This window comes from Lingula anatina, chromosome 7 (genome assembly GCF_051362555.1).
Source record: "Lingula anatina isolate TDL-2025a chromosome 7, LinAna3.0, whole genome shotgun sequence".
NCBI lineage: Eukaryota > Metazoa > Brachiopoda > Lingulata > Lingulida > Lingulidae > Lingula > Lingula anatina.
In genome coordinates this window covers 7,220,702-7,237,616 of record NC_141773.1, presented here as the reverse complement: position 1 = coordinate 7,237,616, position 16,915 = coordinate 7,220,702, and the positions used below count along the sequence as shown (strand labels likewise).

The 16,915-nt window shown below is 37.8% G+C and overlaps 1 protein-coding gene across 2 annotated transcripts; it reads left to right on the top strand.

The window, feature by feature from the left end:
- The first annotated feature begins 88 nt into the window (after positions 1-88).
- On the top strand, positions 89-11,755 carry LOC106161773 (cyclic AMP-dependent transcription factor ATF-7). Of its 2 annotated transcripts, XM_013538795.2 has the most exons (12): positions 89-167; positions 1,028-1,261; positions 1,399-1,501; positions 2,235-2,362; positions 2,896-3,545; positions 4,127-4,244; positions 4,766-4,876; positions 5,267-5,445; positions 5,864-5,935; positions 6,451-6,547; positions 7,675-7,786; positions 8,567-11,755. In XM_013538795.2, the coding sequence occupies exons 2-12, from the start codon at positions 1,211-1,213 to the stop codon at positions 8,731-8,733; spliced, it is 1,788 nt and encodes a 595-aa protein (XP_013394249.2). In that variant the 5' UTR covers positions 89-167; positions 1,028-1,210; the 3' UTR covers positions 8,734-11,755. The 2 variants fall into 2 exon arrangements, with proteins under 2 accessions (XP_013394249.2, XP_013394258.2); XM_013538804.3 differs by lacking the exons at positions 89-167; positions 1,028-1,261 and adding an exon at positions 811-977.
- Positions 11,756-16,915: the final 5,160 nt, after the last annotated feature.

The window sequence follows — 16,915 nt, the reverse complement described above, 5'->3', positions numbered from 1 at the left end:
CACAGTGCATGGGTTATTTTATTTCTGCCCAGTTTCATTATTTGTACTCAAAATTTTACTCTGAACCGAATGAAATAAGTGAACATTGAAGGCTTGTCTTGTGATCTATAAATGGAAAACAAGTGACGTCACGGTACAACGTGCACCTCCATTTTGTAAACGAAAGGGTAAGTAAGGTAGAATAAACCCCGAATTCCTCCCAGTCTAGTAAATTGATCGTGGGTCTAGATGTCTAGCTTGATTTTAAACTATACGTTTGATACTTGAGGGTAAGATGTGGATGAATTCTGCGTCCACGTGGTCCGTTATCGGAGCAGTTTTACAGGAATAACAATCGACGTTCAATTTGAAGAAAAGCGTCGTATGTCAAAGGACTTCTGATATGTTTGGGAATTCCACTGGGATTCCCCCTTTTTAATATGGTGCATGTCGTTATTTGTGTAATTTCACAGGGGCATTTATTCGTGTTTTGCATCATGATCACAAATAAATTGGCATTGGCGAAAATGAAATTATTTAGATATTTTCATGTAGCTTTACTGATTGTTTGACAGCTCTTCCTGTGGTTTGTTAATTTTATTCGAGGAGACTTAAATGGGCGCACCTTGAATTTTACCCTCCGTGGCTTGGAAATTCCACTGGTTTTCCCAACGTGCAGCGTCAGCATTTTAAGCCTAAGCTGCAATACAAGTCCTTGTTCGGGGCTAAATTTAGAATACTCACTTTTAGTGGGAACTTGGCATTCCAGTCACGTTGATAAAACTACGAGGCCCTGAACATGAATAACCAATATGTGTCCATAAAACAGACTCATTGGGTCTTTTAAATATATTACATTTTCGTCATAACTCAACTAAAACGGGTTTATAGCTTTGATATATCTTGCCCATTGACTCCACATTTCTGGTGGCAGGGCTGCCTAAAATCCCCTTGAGATGTTAGACACAGAGTGTTCTGAACCAGATTCATCCTGGGAGGTAAAGAATAACTATTAATAACTTTTACCTTAATTTTTCTTGCCTTTTAGATTTGATTGTTTTGATGTCATTAACCAAACATCTGATGGGGTTTACATGATGGACTGAAGATGTGAGAGGATAGAAGTAAATGACATTTGGACATTGAATGTAGTGGGAGAATTACTCATAGTGTCACAGTAGGACACATACAACAGGGGTCAGGTGGTCAGTATTTGGTTTACGGTCAGTCAATGGCCGACCATGACAAGCCTTTTGTATGTGAAGTGGAGGGATGTGGAATGGTGAGTCTCTCTCTCTCTCTCATTCTCTCTCTCTCATTGTATATTTTCACTGCACAGAATTTATCACATGTTACATCAGATTATAACATAACAAGTAATGTGAAACATACCTATCACTACCATAACTTCTTTTTTAGCGTTTCACCAATGAGGATCGGCTGGCAGTCCACAAGCAGAAGCACCAGTTTGCCCTGACCCTGAACACCTCCACCAAGGAAATCAATAAGATCTTATTTGTTGGTAAGCACTGGCATGTCTAGGGTAGTGTAGGTAGAGCAAGTCCCCAGGGTACGTAATATGAAAAGGGGCAGGCATTGTGTCATGTAGTAATCTGTAATGAGATTTTTACAGATCTCGTCAGCTTTTTGCCTTTTTAGGAACCACATATACCGTATCTAGACCCCTTGTCTCATCCCTACTTAACTGCTTTTTAAAATTATTAAAATCATTTACTAGTAGATTAAATTCTAAAAAATTGACCAGTTATAAGGTGATTACATAGGGATACAATTTTAGTGCTTGCCATAGGTGCTGCTTTCTTTGGATATTCCACTGTTTTATGGTAGTGTAATTTTTTTATTCCTGGGTTAGTCAATGTTGAAATGTTGTTCTGTTTTCTATCCCAAATTTATACGATTTATTATCTCCACTGAAAAAGTTTGATGCAAAAGAGGATTAGCATGCCAACTTATTTCATTTATGTCCCATGCTAATTGTTGTATCCTCTGTGGTTACATTTCTTTTCTGCTCTTGTGAAGAAAAAAAAAACTTTTGTCAACACTTTGTTATAGTATTTAAACTTAAAAAATAAATGAAACAATTGTCAATGAAAGACATACCATTAAGTAAACGATCTAATTTGAAAATCACAGATCACAACCTTGAGATATTTATTAGATAAATTTTAACATAGTAGACTATTTTAGGTCAAATTCTAAAATCACATGATCAGAGCCTATTCTGCTTATTTCAGATCAAACACCGACACCAACCAAGTTCCTGAAGAATTGCGATGAAATTGGTCTGTTCCAAGAACTCAAGGGAAATCCCTTTGATGAGTCTTTTAAGAAGGCCATTGATTATGAGCCAGCAGTATCAGAGGTGAGTTTACTACATGTAGACAGGTTTCTTCCAAGGATTGGGGTCACAGGCCGTCTAAATATACCACCTGTAATTTCCTACAAAATATCTGGGAGTCCAAGTATGCCTTAAGCCATCATATTTTCAAAAAAAAAAAAAAATTCCATTAGCCGTCCAGCCAACTTTGATAATGTAGGCTGTTCGATGATGCTGATGACCGTTCAAATGATGGCTGGATGGTTCACTGGGGAAACCCTGGTGTGTAGATACTATTAAGTTTATGACTAGGTTAAGATATGCAAATAGCTTTGAGGTTTGCTAGTATTACATGATATTAAAAAAAGTTATATATTTCACTGTGCAAAATGCATGGCATAATAATCGTACATTGTCACTGTGGAGTGTATTAGTAGCTAAAAGAACAGTATTTAACTAGATTGTATCACATGTTAAAACAATGTACAACTTTTCACTGTACAGAGTGTATCACATAATTTAACAAATGTAAACTTAAAGTATTATAAGTAAACAAATGCTAACTTTTCCTTGTCCAGAATGCCCCTCTGCCGGGCCCCATGTCCAGTGTGGACACCCCGGTATTACCAAAGATGCTAATGCCACTGGACAATGGACTGCCCAGTGCTGCCACTTCACGCAAGATAAGACAATCCAAACTGACCCTACCCTCAACTGAGGATGACGAGGGAACAGCAACGAGTGGGGCAGACAGGGAGGAAGAGGAGGAGGTGGTCAGGGTCGTCTCCGACACTGAGGAGGCGTCCCACGTGACCACAGCTGGTGGTTCTGGAAGAGAATCGTGTGTCACATCAACAGCCAAGATCACAGCACCCAGCACCCTTCAGTCAGTTTCACCCAAAACGAGAGGTGCAAATAAACTATCGCAGCAGTCCATCGACGTTGACTTGAGCATGGACAGCGAGTATAACAGTGAGGAAGAGGACATTGACCAAGCGCACAGCGTTGGCTTTCCCATACATAATGTGGCAACACAGAAGTCCCCAATGCCCTCTGCCGTGACCTCATCAAATGTGCCAGCACGGAGGTCATCTGGAAGTGGCCCCACCCCGGTGGCAGCGGGTGGGACAGGTCAAGTGAGCATGCCCAGTGTGGTGGAGGCGATGTCTGTGGACCAGTCCCAGCAACAGGTTGTACTGGGGCAGCAGCCACTGGGAGTCATCAACAGGTGAGTGGGGGGGGGGTCTGGTGAGACACCCAGGGCTCACTCCCAATGAAACTTTAGTTCTATGTAGATCGATTCAGTTCTGCAGGGACTCTCACTGCTTGCAATCAGTTTTACAGATCAACATGCCGCCTCCTGCCATCGAGAAAAATTCAGAGCTGGCGAGTACAATTTGGAAGGAAGAGGAGGTGTGTTAGTCAGTTAATCTGATTTTATTCAGGAAGAGTTCCTGTAGAGTTAGATAGATCTATGTAGGACATTTGTTTAAAGAATAATGAGCTCTCACTTTAAAGAGGTGCAATTTTTAACATCAGAAGTGTAATTTAGCAACTCGCATCTCCATTAATTTTCACTAGAGTGACTCCAAAATTGAAATAAAATTATGTTTTATAGAACTGTTGTAATTTTTCAGAACTTTTACATAGGGTACACCTTGTTGATTAAAGAAAAAAAAGGTTTGAAGTGTCCAAGAAAATTACATTTTGCTATGTTAATGTTGAACATTCTTTGCTTTACCCTCTTCATCATTTTCTTCATTTTAAATAATAAAAAATTATTGTAACAATTTCACTCTTTTGGTTTAGCTCCATGAGTGCCGCTCTGGGAACCCAAGTGACAACAATGCAGGTATTACTGCAACTCCCTGGGGGTCATACCATACCTGTGCAGATCCCAGCAGCTATAGGAAGTCCTACTGCTCAGGTAACAGAAATAGTAAGACTCTGGCACGTGTGCTAAAGCTGTTAGGGCTAATTAACTATCATTTAGCAGCTTCAGTAGGTGTGACAGACATCTAAGCTGCTTAAGCTGAATGCAATTCAGCGAGAACCCCTTAGGAGATGGGTCTATCCTGCTAGATTGATCTAGGTATGGGAATATACTATACCTGTACAGCTATAAGAAGTCCTACTGGCACTGCTTAGGTAATGGTAACATTTAGTTGAAGAATTAATATACAGGTTATACTGTACCTGTACAGCTAAAAGAGGTCATACTGCTCAGGTAATAGTAACATTTAGTTGAAGTATTTTAAAAGAATACATGTTATACCATACCTATAGTATACAGCTGTAGGAAGCCCTAATGAACAGGTAATGGTAACATTTACAATTATTGTATTGGATAACAAATTCAAAGTTGGCTTCAGATGTTGATGAGATTTTTTGGATAAAATTGTTTGACAAGTTTTGTAAGTTTCACTTACTTAACTGCTCTGCTTTCAGGTGCCTTCAGTCATTCCAGCCACTACTGTTACCACGGCAACCAAGCCACCAACAACACCAAAGTCCACAGTAACGGCCGCGGCAACTAGCACCTCATCTCTAACCAAACAGGTAGAAATAAGATTTTTAAAAAATTATGAATGGCAAATAAAGAGAATGAAAAAATGATAAAAAGCATAAGCATAAAAATTGAGCATCCGAAGTATCAGATTACTTACTTGTGGTATTTTTATCTCTCCCCCCCCCCCTTGATTAATGGATTTCTTATTGTAGAATATCATAAAATAGTTTTTATTTAATTATTTTCTGGACAATTTTCCCAAAAAATTAATCATATGGATAAAGATGATAGGATAAAAACATTAAGAAGACAATTACCTGGAATATAATTCTTGCTAGTCTATAGGTTGCATGTTCACACCCCTCCAATACCATTTTTGAGAGTAGTGTCATTGGTTTAGTCTGGTTTCAATAGTCTGACTCTCAACATGGTCATTTCAGAAATTAAAACAAGCTCTGACTCAGAATGTGGCTCAGGCCAACATGAGGACAATGTCAGAGGCTGTGGACAGGGTCACATGTCAGGCCTCACCAGCGCCCTCTGTTAGCAGCAGTCTCAGCAGTCCTGGTAGTGTGGCACAGTCACCCATGTTTCCTGAAGTACACACAACTTTTATAAGGTATGGGGAAAACATATAATGATAGGGGAAAAGTATAACAGCCTTTTTTTTTCCTGCTGCCTTGTCAGGTGTAAGCCAGTGCAAGGATATCTGTGAGGACATTCGTTAAACACAATAAGTTGAAATTGAGTTGATGGAAAGAGCACTGTGATTTAACCAGTGAGGGTCAAGAGAGTCACTGTTATACGGACAAGTACTCATACCCATATAAGACTGATGTATTCTGTACATAATTAACCTTATTATTTACAGTTATTGCCAAGTTCATATTTATAGGAATATGTTTACACATCTAAGCAATACAATCAATAAAATTAACTCTATAAGCCTGTTTGGTCAAGAAAGTTTAGTCACACAAATTATTTGAACCCTAGTGATAGAACATATGTTTTTAATTATAACTGTTACTAATCTTCAGTAAACGCTCAAGATCTGCATCCTCAGACGAGTCCCCTGATGAGAAAAGGCGGAAGTTTTTGGAAAGGAACAGGTAGGTAACAACTTGCATAATCCAAGGGCCCTGAAATTCCAAGACAGAAGTTAGTTGAGTATATCGATTATTTTGTCATTTTGTCCCTTTTACACACAGTACACGCAAAATGATATATGCACTGAGTAACTACATATCTTTGGTCTTGTTTTTTATGCACAGGCAGTTGTGCTGCTCACATTTCTTGTTACCACAGTTGTAGGGAAGATATGTCTGTTTTGCTTGTTACACATGGTGATTACTCACTGCCATAAAATGCTAGTCAAGTTCGAAAATGGGCATGATCCGATTATTCCTTATATTTTTTCAACAAGTAGGAACTTTGTTTTCAGTAGAAGTTGTATTGTCAGAAGCTCAAAATATATGTATGTTGCTGCATTATTTCTTGAGTCTTCATTTTAAAACTGATAAAGGTTGTCTGTTTATGTGTCAGCTGAACCTAGCTTATTATTATTATTATAATTATATCTGAGGGTGTGGGTAGGTGAAATGATAGAAACCCTGATTTTCTGCAGAGCTGCAGCGGCCAGGTGTAGGAATAAGAGGAAGACTTACATTGGGGAACTGGAGAAGAAAGCAGAAGATTTAATGTCTACTAATGTCACACTTCAGGTAGGTAGTTGATGGAACATATGCTGCCCTTTTCCCATCCTTTTTCCCTTCCAAATGTCACACAATTATTTTTTTGATTTTATGTCCATATTCCTTAAATATGCATAAGATGAGGCTGCTCTTTTCCGCCATGTCAATCCACATGCCCTATAGTTTTCAACGTGGTTATCCACACTCACTGCCCCTTTCACCCATCTTTATCCACATACCAGTACATACCCTGCCCCTAAAATTATTTTAATGTATAGATGCAGCTCCTTTCACCCTTGTCATTTCACATCCTCTGCCCCTTTCACATGTCCTATCCACATACCCTGCCCCTTTCACACCTCTCAATCCACATACCCTGCCCCTTTCACACATCCTATCCACATACCCTGCCCCTTTCACACATCCTATCCACATACCCTGCCCCTTTCACACCTCTCAATCCATGTACCCTGCCCCTTTCACACATCCTATCCACATACCCTGCCCCTTTCACTTATCCTATCCACATACCCTGCCCCTTTCACACATCCTATCCACATACCCTGCCCCTTTCACACATCCTATCCACATACCCTGCCCCTTTCACATATCCTATCCACATACCCTGCCCCTTTCACACATCCTATCCACATACCCTGCCCCTTTCACACATCCTATCCACATACCCTGCCCCTTTCACATATCCTATCCACATACCCTGCCCCTTTTACACATCCTATCTGCATACCCTGCCCCCTTCACACATCCAGTCCACATACCCTGCCTCTTTCACATATCCTATCCACATACCCTGCCCCTTTCACACCTCTCAATCCACATACCCTGCCCCTTTCACATATCCTATCCACATACCCTGCCCCTTTCACTTTTCTATCTATATACCCATCTACTCGAGTATGTTTGCAGTCTCAGTGCCCACTTATGTGCAACTGCAAATCAGTGCCATAATCAGTAAATAGAATTTATCTGTGCACAAATGTCATCACCTTGCCAACACCCCCCCCCCCTTTTCTTAGGGGTGGGCGGGGAGTGAGAGAATAAATGTATTAAATGCTTCTTCACATCTTAGTCATTATAAAAATGTACTTGAAATGGAATAAATAATGATAACTAAATTAAAGTTTTGATCACTTCAGGCCGAGTGTAGTCAGCTGCGGGGTGAAGTTGCCCACCTGAAATCTCTCTTACTAGCACACAAAGACTGTCCTGTCACCCTACAGCAGGGACTGTCCTATAAACTAGACTCAGGTGGGTTAGTTTTATATACACAGCTGGCAAAAGTTCCATGGTTTTTATCGTATATAAAGTAGACTCAGTTGGGTTAGTTTTACATGCACATCTGGCCACAGTTCTGTGGTTTTTGTCTACATTGATGAGACTTTTCCGATTTTTGTCAGAATTCCAACTTTTTCAGGGTCATTTGGGTCATTCGTGTGAATCGAGTACCTTGGACCCCGGCCAATTTTCCTATTTTTTTCAGTGAGGACAGGTCTCATCCCTGTGTCTAACAAAGTAGTTGCTAATTGATTAGTTCTGTATGCATAACTGGCAATTTTTTTTTTTTTCGTGTTAAGTGGTGGGTTAGTTTTATATACATAGGTGGCAAAAGCTCTGTGGTTTTTGTTGTATAAAGTAGACTCAGGTTGGTAAGTTTTATATCCATATCTGGCAAATGTTTCGTGGTTTTTGTCTTATGAACTAGAATCAGGTTGGTTTGTTTTATATGCATATCTGATGAATATTTCATAGTTTTTATGGTATAAACTAGACTCACATTGATAAGTTTTATATGTATATATTTGGTATATCTTTCATGGTATCTGTCTGATGAATTAGACACAAGTTGGCAATTTTTATAAGCATATCTCGCAAATACTTCATAATTTTAAGTACGTAATTTTTGAAGAATTGATACATATTTGTTTTGTTGTAAATAACTTCATTCCCAGTTACATTGTTCATTGAATGCAAAGAAGCTGAAGAACATTCATCTTGTTTCTTTAATAAATATTCTTCTGTCAATTTTAGATGGTAACCCTGTCCTGAAAACAGAGATGACCCCTGCTAGTCAGGCGGGCAACCCCCAACCACAAACTGCATCCTCCAGTAGATCCAGTATTGCACCGGCAATCTCAAAATCATACATCTCCCCTGTGATTACCAGTGTAGTGAAGCCAAAGTCAGAGAAGAAATGAAACCAGAATTTGGACAAAAAGTGAACAATAACTGTGCACTTATTTAGGAAAATGGTACCCAAATTCTGTAACTTCAACACCTTATTCTGTGACACAGTTTCATGTTTGTTCTTTGAAGTTCCAGAACAAATTATATTTTATCAGAAATAAGGTAATCTAGATAAACAGTTTTTTTAACTTTATCCCTGTTGATTACTGGAAAATAGCAGGTAACATAGTGGAGTGAATATAGATATATAATTATTTTTTCAGAAATATACATGGGTTGAGACAACCAAATATATATAAATATAAAATTATATTGCCAACCCTGCAAAGATTCCACACATACAACTGACACATTATTAATATCCAAGAATGAATGTAATAAAAGAGAGCCAATTGTAAGAATGGATTAAGGGAGATAAAGAAAAAAATTAAACAAAGATTAAACAAGTTAATGATACTAAGTACTCTTCAACTGTATCTGAAAAAGAGCTTACCAAAATGTTTGGTATAGAATGAAATGTGTAATATGTGCTGTCTAACGGTGCTTCTTCACTTGTTATTGTGTTATAGGAGTTTATGCTTAAAAAAACAAGGTTTTTACTCTGCCAAAGGTTTATTAGATCTGAATATATGTGATCAGCTTTACTTGTTTCAGTAAGAAGAACAATTTTAAGTGAAAACTCATTTTATGAGTGTTTATAATAAGACAAATTTGGTGAAATAGTTGGAAAAAACCTTTTGTTAGGCACTGAACTTGGTGATGGTTGACTTATTGAATGGTTTTCACTTCAGTGTTTCAATATTTCCTGTTTTTTAAGATATGTTTAAAGTAGACTGTTCACACACCTATTAAGAAGAAACTTGAAATATGATTCAACTTTCATTTTGACTTTTTTTGCATTTGCTAGTAGTTCATGGAAGCTTTGTTACATTGCACTGTGAGGGTTCTTAAAACTGATCCACAAACTGTCAAGAAATATATATCAGTCATGTTGTTAAACTTACAAATAGATACTTGGTCAATGATGAGTTCCTTAGCTTGGTCAATGATGCCAACCTAGATTTTATCACAGGAGTAGGATATTCACACTAGTGACTGTGAAGATTTTAAAAATAGAACAAACCAGACATTTTATTATTTTAAAATTGTGAATATATGTGTAACGTTTTAAATTATTAACTAGTGCATTAACTTTTTAAGACTGTAATGCAGAAGTTTCTCTTTTATGTTTTCAAAATATTTATTTTCATGCATATGCTGATACCCCCCCTTGTCCTGTTGTGGAAATAAGAGCACCTTCAGAACAGGTGATCCAGGTACTTACTGTTCTGTCAACTAAAATTGGCCGACCCCACTTAAAAAGCGATGCCACTAATTCTTTGATGGTCTCCCTGCCTCCACACACACCATTGCTGCAGGGGCCTAGCAATAAAAATTCAGAGTGGAGATTGAATCTGCTTAATGGCAAATTGGGATTATCAGCATTGCTTTTTATGTGTAGACGGCCATAGTTATGCAGCAGATCAGTTCGTCTGCAAATCATCTTTTCTGAATGCTCTCTAAGGCAATACAAAAACTTGATGTCACAAAGGTATGTTGGCACCAAAAAGAGATGTTTATTCTAGAACACTGAACATATTGTTCTGAAATAGAAGAAGTGAAGTTTGAATCAAGACTTAACAAAATTATTTCAGTTGTGAAATGCTGGAGTTATAAGTCTTAACAGAAATTGATAGAAATGATAATGTGAAAGACTCATTTCGCTGATGTAGATTTTTTTTTTTCATTTGCCATGGTATAATGATGGAATTTTTTTTTTTCTGAAAAGACCAACAAACCTCACCCCCACCCCCCAAAAAAGGAGAAACATTTAAAAATCAATCTAGACTTGACACTAACAAATAAGTCATATGGTCAAAGGCCAGCTGTAAAACCACTAAGAGTGCATTCAGAAAAGATGATCCCACCTCCACATGCACTGTAGCTGCAGAGGCCTAGCAATTAAACCTCAGAGCCAAGATTTAACCCGTTTCATGTTGCATGTGGATGAGGAAGAACATCAGAGAATTAGCAGTATCCTGTGAGACCAGCCATATTTAATCGGCTGATCAGTTAGTTAACAGTTTATCTGTTCTGAGTGCACTCTAAGACTGCATTCGCATAAACCCATCATACTAGCTGGATCAAACTAGGTCTTAGTGTAATCAGCTGAATTGTCTTACACCCCCCTTGACTGTTGTTAATTACCCCCGAGCAGCTTGAGTAGGATTGTCAGACATTTAAGCCGCTTAAACTGAATGCAATTTAGCCAGAATCCCTGCAGAGATAGATCAATCAAGCTAGCATGATAATGTTTATGGGAACACTCCTTGTCTACAACATGTGAAGGTGTTGGTTTGATCTCCTTTTGACAATCACACTGCAGCATTCAAGGCTTGTATTTAGGTCGATCCAGATTATGGTGTATTCAGCGCACTGGCATACCCAACCCTTTCCTCCCACCATAACGTGCCCTTTACCCTCCCCCTGCCCCATAACACCTGGGGGGCAATGTGCTTGGCTAAATACATATTATTTACTTGATATGTTTTCAATATAGCAAGCTCAAGGTTGCCTTGTTTACACATTGAAGTGTATATTAGGTCATACATTGCCATGAATTTGAAGTGTCACTGTTGGTTATAATATGTCACAAAGCATAACAGGTATTTGTGAGTGGGGACAATAACATGTATATATTTAAAGGAAATAATGATAGTCATAAGGAATTAGGATTGGATCCAGTGCTCTGGAAAGCTATGCCGTGTATTTATATCCCACAACGGAATGAAGAAAACAATACAACCTTGGCTTTAACCCGCACCGGTAGTTACCCAGATGACGTCATTTGATAATAAACTTTGATATGTGTATATTTAGGAATAATTTGTATCTCATACTTTATGTTTCTGTGATATTAGTGTCTGAGATACCTGTTAATAGTTGTACTGACACATTCTGCAATGTTGGGTATATAAAACGTATGGAAACATATCTTGAGTTTACGGAATACTTTTTCTTGTGCTCTCCCCTTTGTATACCGCTGTTTCACAGGCTCCAGTTTCATAAAAAAAACAAACAAAAAAAAAAAAAAAACGCTGTATGTGTTCTGTCGCCGTCGCCATCTGAAACGTCGGGGCCCTATCCTTGTTAAACCACAGTTTTGGTTTGCTTCAAATTTGTTCAGACTTGGTTTAGGAAAGAACGGGTTCCTTTCAAACGTCAACATAATCGGATAATTTTCATATTTTTTAATTCTAAATATTGTTGCGATGTGTTTTGCTGTTTGATGCCTATATTTGTCACCTTTGCTGTATAGTTTGCTAAAAACGGATAGCCGGTTATACGTACGGGAAATCGACTAAATACCATGTTGCACTTTCTACGTTTTTACGAGGGTTTGGCCCACAAAAATGTTTCATACATCTCTGGATGGGATTTGCGTACTGTTACGGTAAAAACATCGTTAGGTCAAACACTATTCTTCACCGGCATGGTTAAAATGTCGAAAAATAAACGGGGTAACTAGGCTTTCAGAATTCTTTGTGAAACGCAACATAGTCGACTTTGTACTGAAAGCCAGTGCACAAGTTCCTCTAACGACGCATCTCTTCTCCAACATACTCATTACTTTGTCAAATGCTATTACTGTATATAGTCCGGTGGCTTAAGGAAAAAATCGTGACACGGCGGATAAAAGCACCAAATTTTGCATGTGGGTACCTTTTGACATTCTAAATCAAATTAGAGCCGTAGCCCACGGAAAAAATTTACCGTTTGGCCAAAAAATCCAAAATGGCCGCCAATTTATTGAATTCTTTAGAAATATGTACATACCTATGTTGATTTTTATCAAATAAATTATTTTCTCAGAGTTTTCCACACCCTTATTACCCATTTTATTCATATATGTCAGATATCAAACAAGTTCCCTTGGACTTTTTGAAAAAATCCAAGATGGCTGTCATTTGCCATAGAAACAGCCATAGGAATACTAGTGCACAACTATTACCAGCTAGAACGATACGTTGTCCGCTATCAAATTAAGTCTGTTTCTCAGATCTTTGTTACCCACATAATATGTTTGTGGTTAGTAACTACGAAGTGTTCTTGGGCATTTTGGAAAATCCAAGATGGCTGCCATGTGCCACAGGAATTCTAGTATACGGGGGATTCAACTAATGGCAACTGGAAAGATTAGTTTTTCACTATCAAATTAAGCTGGTTTCTGAGTGTTTTCTACATCCTTTCTACCCACACAATATGTATGTGGTTAGTAACTAACAGTATTCTTGGGCATTTTGAGAAAATCCAAGATGGCCGTCATATGTAATAGGAATACTTCTAGTATTACAAAGGGTTGGAACTAATGCCAGCTAATTCACTATCAAATTCAGTTTATTTTTTTTAGTGTTTTACACATTATTATTACACTGTGATACATATCTAGCAGGTAATAAATGTGCACATTTGATCATTTTGAGAAAACTCAAGATGGCCGTCACTGGCCATAGGAATTACAACTGCACATCCATGGCTTTTCATCTACTACCAGGGTGAATTTGTGTTTGCTTATCAAGTTTTGCCCATCCTTATTAGTCCTATGATATATATCTGGTGGGTAAATAGTGTGCATCCTTGGATCTGAGAAAAAGATACCTACAATTTAACATAGGAATACTAATGGGTGGGTTTCAATTGCTGCTAGAGAGGCATATGGTTCATTATACAATTACATTTCCATGGGTTTGTTTTAAAAATAATTTATGTTTTTCATTCCATTTATTATTACCCCTATGATGTATACCTGGTCTGTAGCATGTGTGTATCTTTGGGTATTCTGAAAATATTCAAGATGTCTGCCTTTTGTCATTAGAATATTCGAACACATAATCAAATAATGCTAGAGATACACTGAGTACGATTTAAATGTAGTTAACTTTGGGTCGTTTTTAAATGTTTTTCATATCCTATTTATCCTTATGAAAGACTCTGTGTGTTTTGAAAGTGTATGTATCCTTGAGTATTATTCGGAGAAAACCCAAGATAGCTGCCAGTTGTCATAGGAATATATCATTCAAATGCACATAGGTGTCAATTAATAGAACAGTTCAAATAAAGCCGTTTGATGTTTAAACATGTTGACATCCTTATTAACCTTACTCTTTATAAATCTGGTGTGTAGCAAGTGTGCATCTTGCGTATTTGAGAAAATTCAAGATTGCTGCAATTCACAATAGGAATAGTACAGTCAACTACTGCCAGAGAAACATTGGGTTCAATATAAAATGAATTTTGTTTCTCGGTATTTCCCACATTCTTTTTGGACTTTTAGATATCTATCTGGTGGGTAACAAGTGTATACCCTTAAGTATTTTGAAAAAATATCATGATTACCCTCATTTGCCTTAGAAGTGCCTATAAAATCTAATGCACCAGTTTTCCTATGAGGAAAAGAAGGCCATCTTGGATTTCCCCAAAATGATAAAATATGGACATTAATTACCTAACAGATATGTGTCATGGGATAATAATACTAAAAAAAAACAGAATAACAACTGAATTCAGCTTCATTTTATTTGTAAGCCTATCTCTCGCAGGTATTAACTGAACCCCACCTTCTACGGCTAATGGCAGCCATTTTGTTTTGTTTTGTTTTCAAAAAGGATACACATAACATTCTCATCACATATGTATTATGTTAATTAAAAATATGTGGAAAATACTCAGAAACAAACCTAATTTAACAATTAATATTATATCTCCATGGCAGAAGAAGCCCTATGTGTATACTAGTATTCCTTTGATATGGGGGCCATCTTGGATTTTTCTCGAATTGCCTATGAATAAAGGTTAGTTACTCCCCACAAATATATTATTTGTGTAATAAGAAACAAAATTAATTAGATAGTGGGCAATGCATCTTCCTAGTTGGCATTAGTTAGTTGAAAACCCTTGTACATGTTCTAGTATTCCTATGCCATACGGCGGCCATCTTGGATTTTTCAATAAGTCCAAGGACACTAGTTTGTTATCTGACACATATGCATAATATGGGTAATAAGGATGTGGAAAACATTGAGAAAATACTTAATTTGATAAAAATCAACATAGATATGTATATATTTCTACAAAATTTCACAAATTGGCGGCCATTTTGGATTTTTTGGCCAAACGGTAAATTTTTTCCGTGGGCTACGGCTCTAATTTGATTTAGTATGTCAAAAGGTACCCACATGCAAAATTTGGTGCTTTTATCCGCTGTGTCACGATTTGGCCATTTTTTTGCCCTAAGCAACCGGACTAATAAATATAGTCATGTGTGTTATCGTACCACCAGCGTAGGCGCTGGCGGTACACATGGTCTAGTCCCGACCCGCACAGTCCGCCGGCTCCGTTGGTTCCGCCGCCAAGTCACCGTCACCGCTTCTCCTCCTAGACCACAAGAGCCTGCGAACCCATCTCTTGGATTTTGGTCACACATAATCTCAACTCTATCCACGTAAATTTTGGGGTCTAGGTGTGGCGCTCATTGCAATGCACCCTTGTCCAAAATTAAATGCTAAATATCTCCCAAACTGAAGGAATTAAGGGAAACATTTCTACAGACGGCGGACCTACATGTAAAGTCATATGTGAAGATTTCAAATATGCCCTTGGATTTGACCTTTCGCCTTTATTTCAAGGTCAAACGGGCCAAACTTTTCTTATTATGGGAATTTTTTGCAAGAACATTTCGATTTCTGCCGATTTTTAGAAACTTCACAGACCTAACCTATAATACTATGGGCAGGTGTTACCCTTAGGGTCATCTTTCATCTTCGTGTGTTTGGGGTCAATCGGTGCATTTTCACGGGAACAACGGCCATAAGATGCCGAACTGAAGAGTCTCTAATTCAGGAACCGTAAATGCTAGAGTCCTCTTTTTTTTTTTTTTTTTTGCATTTTGTAGAGCTTGTCAAGCGCAACACTGAAGATGGTGTCCGTTTTTTTCTTTGTTTTTCAACGGTTGTTGGCGAAAATAACGTGAAATACGGTAACATGCCATAAATTTCGAACGCCAGGAAAAGATAACATGAAATTTGAACGTTTGAAAATTCAACACCTCCCATTTTATGATTTTCGATTTTATGATTTACAATTAAACTTGAGTAGGAAGTCATATACTGTTAATTTGTGACGTTGAGATTGACCTTTCACCTACCTTTGAACTAAACATTGCAATTTTCTAACTCTTATATCTCCAAAATGGACAGAGATATGCCCATAGTTATTATTGAACTTGAATAGTAAGATAAATACTGGCAATCTATCTGTGACCGTAAAATTGATATTTGACCTACTTTTCACCATGAACTGAACTTTGCAAGGTTTCCGTCCCTTATATCTCCAAAACTGGCAGAGATTCGCCCATTGTTACTATTGAACTTGAACAGGAAGTCATATACTGATGATTAACTGTGCCTAGGCTAGCGTTACTGTTACACCGGTATGAAGATGACTTGGTTGATGAAATGAAATGAGATGATGAAATGGTTAGGCTTATTGTAACCGGTAAGCACTGGATAAAGTAACGTTCAGATGGAACGATTCTCTTCTTTATAGGCCAGCAATATGGTTGCAGTCGATTGCTTTGGTGCTCGATTGCTTGTGCCGCGCACGCGCGCTCACAAACACACACTCACTCACTCACACACACACACACACACACATAATTATTCCTATTTAACATTCTCCTTGTTATTGAGCTGATGCGGTTTATAACCAACTTCTTAGGCGACCCGCATCCTGGAAGAACAGGTCGTAATGAATTAGATTTTAAAGAAACAGTTTGCCTTTCCGTTGGCGTATCAATAAATGCACAACGGGCTCATTACTAATTCTATACTAGTGAATGCTGGGTAATTATTTTCTTGTGAAGAGTTTGGCTAATTTCACACTTTGCCTAAGTGTCGTAAAAAGAGTAGAATGACTACTGATTCGTGTAATAAAAGCTGGGTCAGCTAAACTTATACCATAATGCTTTTCTCAATTGTGCCAGCTGATTTATACATAACGAATGGTCCCTTATGTCTTTCAATTCAGTAGAGATCTCGTTTTCAATTGATGATATAGGCTATGTGCCATTGCATATGCTTATAACACGGACAGCAT

What these genes read in the sequence shown, in the direction of transcription:
- LOC106161773 (XM_013538795.2), top strand. Translation starts at nt 1,211, where the DNA reads ATGGCCGACCATGACAAGCCTTTTGTATGTGAAGTGGAGGGATGTGGA. An exon ending in TAGGAAGTCCTACTGCTCAG is followed by an intron (nt 4,245 to 4,765) that starts GTAACAGAAATA and finishes CTCTGCTTTCAG; the next exon opens with GTGCCTTCAGTCATTCCAGC. An exon ending in GTCCTATAAACTAGACTCAG is followed by an intron (nt 7,787 to 8,566) that starts GTGGGTTAGTTT and finishes TGTCAATTTTAG; the next exon opens with ATGGTAACCCTGTCCTGAAA.